The 13,990-nt window shown below is 38.8% G+C and overlaps 1 protein-coding gene across 3 annotated transcripts in view; it reads left to right on the top strand.

Moving 5' to 3' along the window:
• The window catches only part of MED15 (mediator complex subunit 15), a 33,774-nt gene extending 20,289 nt beyond the window's left edge, over positions 1–13,485 (top strand). Inside the window, exons 10-18 of one of the 3 annotated variants that reach the window (XM_072880587.1) lie at positions 4,705–4,847; positions 5,171–5,298; positions 6,196–6,330; positions 6,726–6,789; positions 6,957–7,023; positions 7,444–7,604; positions 7,809–7,975; positions 8,878–8,976; positions 9,127–13,485. In XM_072880587.1, the coding sequence (XP_072736688.1) occupies positions 4,705–4,847; positions 5,171–5,298; positions 6,196–6,330; positions 6,726–6,789; positions 6,957–7,023; positions 7,444–7,604; positions 7,809–7,975; positions 8,878–8,976; positions 9,127–9,260 (1,098 nt within the window). In that variant the 3' untranslated portion in view covers positions 9,261–13,485. Of the gene's footprint in view, positions 1–4,704; positions 4,848–5,170; positions 5,299–6,195; positions 6,331–6,725; positions 6,790–6,956; positions 7,024–7,443; positions 7,605–7,808; positions 7,976–8,877; positions 8,977–9,123 lie in introns of all 3 variants that reach the window. The other 2 variants (XM_072880586.1, XM_072880588.1) reach the window with 2 other exon arrangements.
• Positions 13,486–13,990: the final 505 nt, after the last annotated feature.

Below are 13,990 nucleotides of genomic sequence, written 5' to 3'. Positions count from 1 at the left end.
TTGCTGTAGCAATCTATATAAACTGAGACAATCATCTCCCATATGAAGTATTCACGATATTTGGTTTGATGATGAGGCCTTCTGATACATAAGTATTAGATTGGCGCTTATTTAATATTTGAGTCATAACAAAAGACCTCTAGTTTAGGCATTCAGTGCCATAGCCTGATCTTTTAGTGCTGTCATGTCTGTGGTTGTTGAGGAGCTTTGACTTCTGACACCAAGTGAATTGGTCATCAAGGAGTGCTCTCAGTAGCATGCCAAGGATTGTGAAAATGATGTGGAAGACTGAACAACTAAAGAAGGCAGAAGAAGAAAGGAACTGTATGAACAATGACTGGAGTGAAAATTGGCTCCTAAGCGGGTGGTAGGATAAGTGAGTGAGTCATGGTTTAATGGTGGTGGGAAGCATGTTTTTAAAGCCAGTCTGACGTGCCATGTACTTGACAGCTCTGGATCAGCATGGACCTCTAGTGCTGTCTGCCAAAACACTTTGTTCAGGTTCTAGGTGGATTAGAAATTAGAAATGTTGTCATTTATGCCTCTTAATTTTGTAAAATGCTTCAATAATATTGTCTGTTGGGTATGTTAACTTCCTTGTCGTCAGAGCCCTTGCAGCTGTTCACAATAGGAGTAAAGGGCTGTGGTGTATATCTGGTTATTAATTACTCATTTAAGAGTCTGTCATCTCCTTGACTACTGTATCAAAAGTCTTTTAAACTTGGCGATAGGTGGTTCAGAGTGTCTTCTCTCTTTAGAAAATAATCTTGTTATTGCAGTGAAGAATCTCTTTCAGCAAAAGGACCAGATGTGATATCAATACTGTGTGGCTATTTATTTTTATCCCATATGACACAAATGTCAGTCTGTCCTTTTCTATCACAAGGCTCAGTTGATTCTGCAGTGGGTTTTTTGTTTGGTTGGAGGTTTTTTGCTATTACAGTCTTTTCAATCAGAAGAATATATTTACTGATATGGCATTGTATTCCACAGTCTCCTGGTCTTTTGAATTCCGTAATCTCCTGGTCAGAGAGTTAGAACTGACTTTTTTTTTTCCTTAGCTGAAGTTTGTTTGTGCCTGAATAGTTACCAAACATGAACTACAATCAATGTTAGTGGCACTTTTTGAACAGCTAAGAGAAGTTTCAGATACCATATTTGGATTGGCTCAAACCTGCTGATCTTGAAATTTTAAAAGCTTAATCTAATCTAATACTTAGCTTTTGCTTTAGCAATTAGATAGCTAATGTGCTAATACCAGTCATTCTCCTGTATTTCTAGTGTCAAGACCTTCAAGTTCTGTCTACAAATTTATTGCAGTCTGCAGTAGTGTGAACTTCTAATTCATTGTTGGCACAGAAATCTTCAGCAAACTGAAAATATAGGAAAAAAAGTAAAATTGAGTTAATATTAAAATAAAGCAAGGGTTACTGGCCTGACTGGGAATATGGAAACCTGTATCTGAACTTGTTTGAAGCTCTGCGGAGTTTCCATTTTGTCACATAAAGCAGCATAATGGTGAACTTTAAACCCAGTTTGCAACAGAGTAGGCAAGGCTGTGCTTACTGGCTTAACATTGAAACTGTAAGTACAGTAGTGTAAATGCTTTCTAGAGTTTTCCTTTAGACTAAAAGTGTTTCTACTGTTCCTCATTATTACCCATCACTTCCTTGTTGGAGTCTCCTTTTCCTTGCCGTTAGCTTCTGCATATTGTACGCTCTTGCTACCGGGAGCTTCTGAAAAATTCTCGCTAGCCTTATCTACCAAGTGCTGTTCCTTGCCTGAGACTCAGAAAACTGGAGGTAGGCCTCATAGCTGAGTTTATCTTCCAGCATGGTGTGCTCTAAACACTAAGAATAGCTTTGATTTAGTGGATATTAAGTGCAAACTTTTGTCTTGCAAGCCTAAGTATCTTTTGGGCAAGACTTCAGAAAATTAGGGCTTGGTGTCATGATCAGGTCACTATAGAGTCACAAAGTAAATTCACGTTCAGTGGGCTGTAATAGCTGTCCATGAATATGCTTGTAGATGCAGAAACTCTCATCCTGCAGTGAAAAAATACGTAGTTGCATTTCCTTATATATGTTGAAGATGAAGGGTATACCAATGGTCAGTAACCATGGCTTTACTCTGGAGTTAAATGAGGAGCTAAATGAGTTTAATGGAGTTAAAGCTCCAGAGGGAGGGGTTTTTGTCTTTTGGGTTTGTTGGGTATTTTTGGTGTTTTGGTTTTTTTAAGCCTTCTTTTTAGTGGGAGTCGGGTGGAAAGAGCATTCCCTAGAAGTCAAAATTTCATTAAATTGTTATAATCTTAATCCATATCCTGCAAACAATGTAGAAATCTAAAGCTGAAAGCATCTTTAGATCTGTTCTATAGGAAGACATCTGAAATCATTATGTAGCCAATTAACTACTTTCAAAGAAAAGTAAGGGAGTAAATTCCGAATTGCATACTTCTGAGTGCATGTTTTTGAAAATGTCGCAATTTTGCTTAATATTAGGCATCAGCCTTTGGTATTCTGAAGTGAAGCTGGCAGAGAGCAAACCTGTTGCAAGAAGGAAAGCTGTTTGCTTATGCATGTACTTCGGTGAGAAGGGGTAATGCAAAAAAGATCTAATTCATTCTATGCTTATGTGCACAGTAGATGCTGCATGTTCTGTTCTTTGCTTTTCTGCAACACTTGTAATGTGAAGGGACCTTGGTGTTGAAGTAGATACAGAAGCTTAAATCAGGCAAAAAACCTGAATGAAATCTTTCTCCTTCCTTTCTAAAACACAAGGATTTAAGTTTTCAGAAGTAATTTTATGTAACCAACTTGAGACACTTAAAAGGGGCTTGATTTTCAGGAAGTGATGAACCACTCAAAAGTGGTCTTAGTTTGATTTGATGAGAAATGGGTGCAGCATCCATATGGGTAAGTTCTAAATCACTTGCTGTTTAAAAGAATGTTAAATAGAATTGTAAAAAAATCAGGGAGTGCTTTTTACGGTGTTCATCCTAGCTTCCTTCCAAACAGTGGTGAGATGCTTGGTTTCTGTGGGAGGCAGACTATGCCTTTCAATCTCAGAAATGCTTTTCCAACTATTGAGAGATACATGCTGTTAAAGAATCTACCTTCTATGAAAAACAGTAAGCACAGTCTCAGTATTTGTTGATGATGGAGACAAGGAAGATATAATAGCTGATTTAAAACACCATTTCAGCCTCGCTTGTTCCAGATACTATCTTTGTAGGAGAGGCTGCAAGGGTAATGGGGTTATTGAAGACTGGAAAAAAAAATCATAGTATGTCAGGCTGCGTTTGATTTTAAACTATGCTTTAATGGATGATAAACTTGTATTTTCAAGTTTAGTAGTTTTACATTTGCACCTAGCTGGGGATTGTTTGGGCCCTTTTTTTTTTTTTTTTTTAGTGGAGTGTGACCTCTTGCATAGCTGTAATGTGATATTCCAAACAAAGCACTTCCTGTCCTATTCAGTGCGTACATGCAAAACTAGACCATGCAATACTTACTTTTTAATGTGCTAAATATAATGTCCTCTGGAAACAGTTGGGTGACTTAGATGGATATTTAACAAGTGAGTGAAGGACAACACCAAATTGCAGTGCCCACGAAGTGTCTAGTACTTGTAGATTTACTGGGACCTTTGCTTAAAAATGGTTTAGACTGAGGGAAACAGAGTCATTAATTCATAAAGGTGCTAATCAATGACTTACAGAATGGACGCATGGGTTACTGAGTCAAAATATGTGGCCTCTGCGGGCTAATTCAATTTATTTTTGTATGTACTTATTTATAGCCTCAGGTCATAAGAACTCTGCATGTGCCTTAAACAAACATGATCATTTAATATCTGCATTACTGTACCATGCTGCTGGCCATGATACAGGTTTTTTTGTTTGGTTTTAAGTGATCAAGGGGAAAAATGTCCATTAGAACAAATGTGAGAAGTTGCTCAAATGTGAGCATCATCTGACTCTGGCACTTTAGAGTGTACAGAATAAACTTAGTTGTTACCCAGGGTTTGGTGCTGTTCTGGAAATGTTCTTATTCGTCTTTTTGTCCTTTAGGCACACCTCATCATTCTCCAAAGGTCAGAAAGCTACTTCATTTTTTTCCACCCAGCCATTCAGTTCGGAGTGTTTCTATCTCCACCCAGATTTTTCAAAGCTGAATATTTAAACGAGATATTGGTGGTTTGGCTTACTTAATTTTTTTTTTTTCTTCCTTCCTCCTAAAGAAAACCAGTTGGGAAGCTACAGTCAAGTCTGACAGACCTTTGAAGACTGTAATTAAAATGTCAAAATAAGGAGGGGTTTTTATGGCTGTTAATTCTCAAGTTAGAACTGTCTTTTCTTCCTGCTGTTCTTTAGTTCTAATAAAATACAGGTTTTTCAGATGGCACTTCTGACATTTTAATTGCAACATGGTGGTTTGGGAAATGAAAAACAATTACTATACAGTTATTCAAATTATGTGCAGTTTTATGGTTATTTCTAGTAAAGTTGATATGGAGTACTGCCCTGAGAGCCTCAAGAATGATACAGGTGGGACTGTCATTATGGGGGAGAACAGGAAACTAACACTTTCATTTCTTGTAGGCCTGAGGATATGCTTCTCTCTGTAGGTAAAGCCTTTTAGTTAGGTTCCCATCCTTTACTCCCTTTTGTTGTTATTGATCTTATCTTTTTCCACATTTCAGGTCAGCCAGAACAATATTACCATGATGTCATCCCCATCTCCTGTCCAACAAGCTCAAACACCCCAATCAATGCCTCCACCACCACAGCCACAGCCATCTCCTCAGCCAGGCCAGCCAACTTCTCAGCCAAATTCAAATGTCAGGTGAGCTAGACTGCAACTTTTGAGGACCTTTGTCAGTGTTGTAAGGGTGACATTGTCAGAAGCGTTCAATATATCTTACTCTGTCTCCATTGAATTGAATGAATTTTAACATCAGCTTCAGTGAGAGCATGGGTGGGATTGTGCCAAACACACTCCAATAACCCTAATTTTAAATACAGAAGCTGTGTATGAAATCCTCACCAAGTTTACTGGCAGAGCTACAGAGTGCCATAACAATGCTTACTAAAAGCATATCTGCTCACAGGCTGATCATGCTTCCTTGTCAGATTCTGGCAGGTTTGATTTTTATGCTTATTTTTCAGCTCTGGCCCAGCTCCGTCACCCAGCAGCTTTCTCCCCAGTCCATCTCCACAGCCATCCCAGAGCCCAGCAGCTGCACGAACACCTCAGAACTTTAGTGTCCCATCCCCAGGTCCTTTAAACACTCCAGGTAAATGATCCGAGAACTATACTGCAGACTGTGAGTTAGGGTATGTTTTGGTAATTGTAATAGTTCCCTGGAAACCTGTTATTGTTTGGCATGATGTAAACTTTAAAGAGCTCTACAAAGCAGCCAGCATTGCAAGTAGTGAAGATGTCACATGCACCACATAACACAACATGATGGATATCTCAAATCAAAATCAATTGAAACGTCTTTTCTCATCACTGAAGTACATAATGGGTTTTTCTAGCTTCCCAATCTTTTGAAAATGAATGATACTTAATTTAATGGAGCAAGTTTATAGAGGCATAATGCTTCCTTAGTTCCATGCAGGAAGGAACCCTTATTAACAGCATGCAATTGTAAAGGATGTAACCACTTAATCACAGGCGGCAGGCTGCTTTGCTCCAAAACACCTTCCTAAGTGTACTCTGACACTTGTGCTCTTCTCTCTCCCAGATGTAATAAGCAGTTTCTGATACTGCGAATGGAAGTAACATACTGGCTCCTTCTCATACCAGTGTTGTGTGCTCTGCAGTTTGGAAAGCGCTGACTTAAGGAAAACTGCAGCAAATTCAGTGTGTTGATTTAGTGTTTAATGCACCAGAGTGAAGGCAAAATGAGGACCTAGAAAATGGGTATATGAAACTTTGGGCCTTTTCAGAAAAAAATTGTATTAAATGGGTATTGCTTTCTGTCCACAGAACACGTTATTTCTACCCAAAGATTAGAGGGTTGGACAAGCACTTAAACTGTGGAGGGCATCCAATTGTGGATTTGGATATTTGATGTGAGCTACACTTTGAGAGTGCCACATTTCAGATCTAGATTCTGAAATGTGAGAATGCTGTTCTGCAGTATCTTTTATCAACCCTGTGACATGCAGTCTTTACTTCTTACCAGGAAATCCAAATTCTGTCATGAGTCCAGCCAGTTCTAGCCAGTCAGAGGAGCAACAGTATCTGGAGAAACTCAAACAGCTATCAAAATACATTGAGCCACTCCGGCGGATGATCAATAAAATAGATAAAAATGAAGGTGAGGTTCCCTATATTTAGTCATGCATTTCTCTCTGTCAGCTATCTCTTCTGACGAAAGAAGACCTTGCCTTTTGTGCTGGTTTCTATTCCAGGGATTAAAAATTACAGTGAAAGTTAGTTGCTCTTTCTTTCCTATGACTGTAAAGATTTTACTGTGAAGAGTGGGTAAAATCCTCATCCTTAAATTCCCATCACTTTTCCTTTACTTCTGATGTTTTTGAGGCACATAGAGCTTACACAATGGATATGCTTATGATTAGATGAAGGATCTTTGGTCCTCACTACTTTCTACAGTGTTGGTTCATGTTTTCACTTTTAACAGTATACTGTATTTCTGTCTGCAAGTATGGAAGCTATTCTTGTAGTCAGTGTTTGTGTCTGATATTATTTCAGATAGGAAGAAGGACCTGAGTAAAATGAAGAGTCTCTTAGATATCCTGACTGACCCTTCAAAACGGTAACTCTTTTTCCTTTTTGCTGGACATCAGATTCCCAGCTCTTCCAGAAATTTGTTGTTTAGCATCCAGCCATGTTGATATTGAAGCTGTCTGTGGGGCTCAGATAGCAGAAACGCTTCAGCCCAGGTGACCATTTTGTGGTAATAAAATTTCTCCTCTTCTGCAGGTGCCCTCTGAAGACACTGCAGAAATGTGAAATTGCTCTGGAGAAGCTGAAAAATGATATGGCTGTGGTACGTTATGCTTTGTGCTAGCAAGAGATAAGCAATTAATTCCAAAAGGTCTTATGATTTGTCAAGATAATCTTTTGCATTTCTTGTTGCTCATGCTGTTAAGACTTCAAGTAAGGTTGGACAAAATAAGAAAACAGGAAAAAATGGGCAAGCATTTACTTCATGTAAGTTCCCTATATGTATCTTTTAACTGAACCTTCAAGTTCTTATGTTGAACTTTTGCAGCTGATTTCAGGACAGACTTCCTAAATGAAAGCAGACTGCCTTTTTTTTTTTTTTTAGGTGTTACTGTATGCAGTTTTGAGAGTCCTTTGCATTTCATGCATTGGAAGTTTACTGCTATAAAACTTTGCAGAATCAATAGTAGAGATTTCTTTTTTGGTGATGATTAAAAGTAAAGGGGTTTCTCTTGTGTTTTAGCCTACTCCACCGCCTCCCCCAGTGCCCCCCACCAAACAGCAATACTTGTGTCAGCCACTTTTGGATGCTGTTTTGGCCAACATCCGTTCACCAGTCTTCAACCATTCCCTTTACCGTACATTTATGCCAGCTATGACTGCAATTCACGGACCACCAATCACGTATGTATCATTGACCTGCTGTCTGTCTTAAATGTTCATTATTTAAGGGAAAAATATTTATTTGTAGAAACTATTAAAAGAACAGGTGGGTTTATGGATGAGTGTGAGTTACATCTTTCCTGTTTACACCTGTAAAATATTTGACAAATGCAGTGTTGGCATAACGTTTTCACCTAGTCCTTTTGTGGACCGTATTTTACCTAGGGCCCCAATTGCTTCCCCTCGAAAACGGAAATATGAAGAGGATGAAAGGCAGACCATACCAAATGTCTTACAAGGGGAAGTTGCAAGATTAAATCCTAAATTCCTGGTGAACCTGGACCCTTCTCACTGCAGTAATAATGGCACAGTTCATCTCATATGCAAGCTAGGTAAGCAAGAATAAACTAAGGGCTGAATTCAGAAAGAAGTGCTGAGCTTGATTGTAGAAATTTGAAGAGTTTTTTTGCTAACAGTCTTGAATCTTGCCAACCTGTGACTTCTGCATGAAGTCTGTACTTACCAGATTCATAGCACTGCTTAACCATGATATTCTGCACAGCCTGCTTCAGGGTACACCTGGAGATTTCATTCACACTGATTGATCCTTTCTTTGTACTGAAGTTGCAATTGATAATCTCATTTAGTGTCTAGAAAATTACTTGTCACTAGCAACAATCTTGATTCCTGATTTGACCTATACTGATATGTGAGAATTATTCTGCCTCCAACAACTAGGACAGAGCTAGAGAAATGTTGCATTAATTTTTGGGAGGGTCTATTTCAGGTTGTACTAGTAATCAGTGACAATGGTGTATGTTCAAGAAAGAAATTCAGATTGCATCTTTTTTTCATCTCAGCTGAATAAGCATAAAGTGTTATAGTCTTGTTTTGCTCTTTGGATTCCAATGGGGGAAATAGATTCTTTTCTCCTCTCCTTTGTTTGAGAAATCTGAACTGTTTTTGTCCTGAATATTAGTACATAAGGCACTTGATTTTCAAAAATGAGGTGTCTAACTTAGTGAAGTTCAGCTGATGAAACGGTGAGATTGGCAAGGTGCAGAAATGTGTAAGAGATGGAGCTATGTTTGCCAGGCTTTTCTTCCAGGAATTTAAGAGTGTTGTTAAAGTGAGCCATGAGATTGCTTTCCAATAAAAATGGAAATGTACAGCCTGGTTCCTCCTTGGGGTTCAGAGGCTAGAAACCAAGCTGAATTATGCACAAAAAAACCCCAACCAAACTTGGTCCAGCAAGAAATGCTTTGTTGTGATGGGAAGTATGTTTGCATTCTAGATGACAAGAATCTTCCAAATGTCCCACCACTACAGCTCAGCGTTCCAGCGGACTATCCAGATCAGAGCCCTCTGTGGATAAAAAACCCTAGACAGTATGGTATGAGATGCTAGCATGACGTTTGTTGAGCATGTGTATGTGGTAATAGTGGGGAAATGTGAATACCTAATGTTACACTTTTTAAAAATTTTTTAATTATTATTTTTATTATAACTCCGTTTATCTGTTATCTTTTTTTTTTTCCAGCAGCCAATCCCTTTTTGCAGTCAGTGTATCGGTACATGACTTCAAAACTATTGCAACTTCCAGACAAGCATTCAGTCACGGCACTATTAAACACCTGGGCACAAAGTATTCGTCAGGCCTGCCTCTCTGCTGCATAACATCTCACTTTCTAAATCGTGAAGCAAGAAAGAAGGTCTCAACAGCTGGCCTCTTCCACATGCCACTGGAAAATCACATTTGGGGAGGGTACGTCAGAAGAAAGAAGCCTTATGTTGTTTTGTTTCTAGGCGTCAGGTTCAGTAGAGAACCCGATGTTAGATTTAGCTTTCATGCTTTTTATCTTCTGCCTCTGTGGACTTTTGCCAGCATTTTCAAATATACAAAATGTGTATATATGGTTCTTGAGACTGTATTAGGATGAGTTTTTATTGTCTTCTTAGAGAAGAAATTATTTGTGGACTTCCATCAGGGAGTCTGGTATAAGAGGGAGTAGGGAGAGAATGTCCTAATTTGCTTCAAAGTTTGCTCAGTGCCAGTATTCCTTTCACACTGTATGTTTTGTGACCTGATACTGCCCCAGAAATAAATTAGCTGCAACTAGAATGTTCTTGCAAACTTCTCAGTGGTTGCAGGAATCTTTTTGCTTACTGGCTTTGCCCAGAGATGGGATAAATTACAGCCTTTTAAGGCATCCTTCAAATGTGTGAAATAAATCTGGATAATTATACTTGGGGGTGGGAGGGGACCAAATAGAGCAAAAAAGTATTTTATAGCTTATTTTAAACACTACTTTGTATAAACGGTTTTTGGTTAGCATGGACACATGTTTCTCACTCCAAAAGAGTGAGGTGATTAGAAAGAAGACATATTAACGTGCACGCTGACTTCCTCTATAAACTCTATAAAATGTGTACGTAAAGGTGGGGGGGAAAAATCCAACAGTATAAAGCCCTAGTAACACAAATCAATCCAGCAGGCTTGTAGCTACATTTCTTCTTTTACTAAGAGTCTCTCTGAGGTGTCTGGCATCCTTTGGGAGTTGATGCTATTCAGAGAAAATGCTTCTATGCTACATCAGTTTGTTTTGAAAAGGAAAGAACCAACATAGCTCAGGAGTAGAACTGACAACTAATATTTTATGCTTTGAGCAATGGTAGGCATTCAAGTCAGTCATCAGCTGCCTTATTGTTGGGCACTTCTAATGAAAACGTTTGCCACGAGTAACTCTAATTTCATGCATTGTGTGATATTTTCCCCATGCTTATAAGTTGCTCACTCTTAATTTCCTGGTGCAGAAGAATTTCAAATTTCTGATGTTCCCATCGTATCCTGCTCCATCTCCCTCTATTGTGCAGCAAACCTTAAAGAGTAGCTGGGCTCTCTTACAGTAGTGTCAAGAAATTGCTATGACCTTCGTAAATCTGTGTGGTGTCATCAGTTTTAGGATGTTTTTAAATGTGGGTACTTAGTAAGCACTGACTGAGGCAGCAGAATGCTATCAGTATTTTGTACATGAACTAATGCATTATCTGTTTGTTTCTGTTGTAATAAATTTATTATTATTCCTGTGTTGGATGCTAACATTATACTGCTCTTCCCATGTTGGTCCTTAGACACCAGTTCTGTTGTGTCCATTGGATGATGGTTACTTTGTTCTATGGTGAGTGAAAACTCATATGCTTTGAAGGTTAGGGGAGGAAACCGTAAATGGCTCTTCATCCTATGCAACACTGTCTTTACTCTCCTCACAGTGAATTGGAAGACCTGGTCAAGAGGTTAGTCATGGTACCTACAAATGAAAGATGTAGTTTTTTAACCGGTACTGTTACATGGCTGACTCTTTTCTTAGGGCAGAAAAAACAGCGGCACCAATACAGTTTGTAATACACAATTAAGCCATAAGCCAAGAAATGGGGGGGGAGTTAAAGATATTGCCAAGCTCTAACACTGAGACATTTATAGCATTTATTTCTTAAGAATTTGGTTGAAACATATCTGTAAATAGATGCAAAATATGCACATCCCTCAGATTTCCAATAACTTTCCTAGTGCGGTTTTCAGAGCTGTCACTGCAATACCTTTTAAGTTTTCCTTCAAACAAGATGTAACGAGATGTTGGACTAAGAGGGTTGGTAGGCATCTTGACATACAGCAACTTCTCGGTCGGGAAATAAATCATGAAAACTGGAAGTGGGTCATGTACCCACCACATATCAAATTAATAGCTGTGTATCATATAGCTGCCTTCCTTTTCTGTTGATGGGCAAACTGTCATAAGCTGCTTGTAGATCTTGCTAAAATAAAAAACACAAGCTTATTCCCAAATCCTTGGGAAGTTTCACCAAAGTGGGAGTAAATTAGTATTGATGTTTGGGTACTTTACGAGCTGTTGGGGCATTAAAAGTGAATTCAGAAAGTGCCCCCGTTACGAAAAATTCAGGGCTTCGTGTCTTTCAGAAATGCACAAATTTGTTATGAAATGAGAAATACGCAAGTCTGATCCTTTCCTTTCTTGAACAAATGGTATACAAAATTAATTCACAATCAGCTTTTACTTTAAATGAGGTGACAACAGCAGCTGAAGAATCTGTCATGAAACTTCAATGTAAATGTTCAAAGCAGTAATAAGGAAACGAGAATGAAGAGTGTTGAATTAAAGTGCAGTTAGATGAAGATGGCTTCTTTGAATAGCCTGAGTTCCCCTCTGCCTCTCAGTAAAGCTGTTCACTAGTGTTTGTTTCAGTGGTGGCAAAACTGCCTTTTTTGTAATAGGCACTGGTGTGGCAATCAGACTGCAGAGAGCAATGCAGCAAATCAATGTTACTATGATTACCTGAAACCATTTCTTTCTCAATTCGGAAAGGTATTGGGTTAGGATTACTGCCCTACTGGTGAGCTCAGGGATTGTGTGATGGACTGTCTTGTCTGGCTGATGAGACTTTAAACTTCAGTGAGAACTTTTTTCCCCCAAAGTTGTGGTATTTTGAATGAATTACTGCTTTTCTTCATGGAACAAAGATATTGTGCGATTGGCTGTTCTTCTGGTTTTCCAAACTTGCTATCTGAGGCATAGCTTTTCTGTGTTAAAGTCCAGCTTTGTGTCTTTGCTGTATGAGCTCCCCTGACGTTGTCTAGCACGGTCGGGGGCAGGTGCATCAGTAGCTGCTGAGCCTAGCACAACACAGCCTGCCTTTTGGCTCCCCAGGGCTGCTTGCTCTTGCTAGGCTCTCAAGACTGGATGCTTAAGGGCAGAAAGTGGAGAAAATGTTCTTGCAGGTACTCCTTTTGGGAATTATTGTGCTAATGAATACATCTTCCTGTTTTGTAAACCATGCCTTTGTTTTCTGGACTCTTCCTTTTCCCAGTACACTACTGCAAATATTTATGCCTTAGAATTAATGCACTATAGTTATCTCACAGGATATGGTGATGCTTAAATTTAGGAAAGTGTATTTTTCTCCATCTTCCAAAACTATTGACTCCCACTAGAGTGTAATGTTAAAACCACTCTGACCTGGTTCATTCTGCACAAAGGAAAAGGGATTTTAACTTGTAGATAATTTTTAATGGGCCAAATTTGGCGATAAAAGGCATGAAATGTACTAGAGAGCCAATACAGCTAATACTGGCAATGTGAGCTAATATAACTGATCTGCATATCAGTGGACTAAATTAAAAGAATTCCTTGATTCCTTTCTGATAAGTGCTACCTTCTAAAGAGACTCGTATTACCATATCTCCTCTCTCTGTTTCTCACCTGTATGAGATCCCTGAGGTTTTTTGAGACTATCCTCTCATATGAACAGCGCCTTAAAGAACCAAATATTTGAGAGGAGCTATAGGAAGCAGTGCAGTTCCTGTCATTTGAGTCTTCTATATAAGTATTTGAGAAAGAGTCAGTCAAACTCCAAATAGCCAGTGTCTTCACAGAGTGATTAAATCTTTGGAACAACCCACTTAAAGAAATGGTAGAACACATTCCCTACTCTAATCACACCTTTAAGAGAACTGCAGATCTGTTGCCAAAACTGGTTGTGTAAGATGAGCAAGTCCTTTCCGGCTGGAGGAGAGAGATAAGAACGAAGGGGCCTAACTAACTGTTCTTGGCTGTTTTCTTTTGTTCTGTGTTATTTACTGTCATGTCTGTTCTGCAGATTGTCGTATCGATCAGTGCTTGGATATGGGCTCTGTCATACTAAATAATGTACTAAAATAAACAACCTTCTGATTCTCTGGGAGATGCTTTCCAGTTGAGGGGACTGACCTCCAACCTGAACCTGATCAATCTTCTAGACTTTTATTCCTCAATACATTGTTTTCAAACTGCAGTAGCCTTAAAAAATTACCTAACAGGACAAGTGATAACTATGTATGTTAATCTTCATCTGAAGACAAGTGTCTATTCTTCATTGGTTTGGGGCTATTAAAAGTATGAGGAGCAGTCTTAAAACACAGAAGAATGGTTTGTGTTTAAAACTTGCTCTATGTGTGCATAGGTATATAATATACATAAAATTAAGATATCAAGATCCTTGAAACCTGAAATGGCAGTAATATTGTTGCTTGCTGGGAAGTGTGAACGACAGGATACCCAGCGCTGTTTTTGTGTTGTGTTGTGTTCTTGCCCCCCCCCCCCCCCCAATGCCATACAGAAACATTTTCTAGATTCAGAAGTTCCAGATGGCCTTTACCTATAGAACTTGCACCTCTGAGTTCCACTTACCATCCTGCAAACTTACTGGGAGGAAAACTAATTTAAAAATCTTTAAAAAGGAGGATTTTCAGAGTAGAGTACCACATAAGCTACTTTAAGTTGGTTGAAGAATATTAGATTTCTAGAGGCATTTCCTTACCTGATTTGACTGGTTAGTAGTCTCCTGGAATGTTT

Source organism: Ciconia boyciana, chromosome 15 (assembly GCF_034638445.1).
Source record: "Ciconia boyciana chromosome 15, ASM3463844v1, whole genome shotgun sequence".
In the NCBI taxonomy this organism is placed as follows: Eukaryota; Metazoa; Chordata; class Aves; order Ciconiiformes; family Ciconiidae; genus Ciconia; species Ciconia boyciana.
This window is presented reverse-complemented; position numbering and strand designations above follow the sequence as displayed.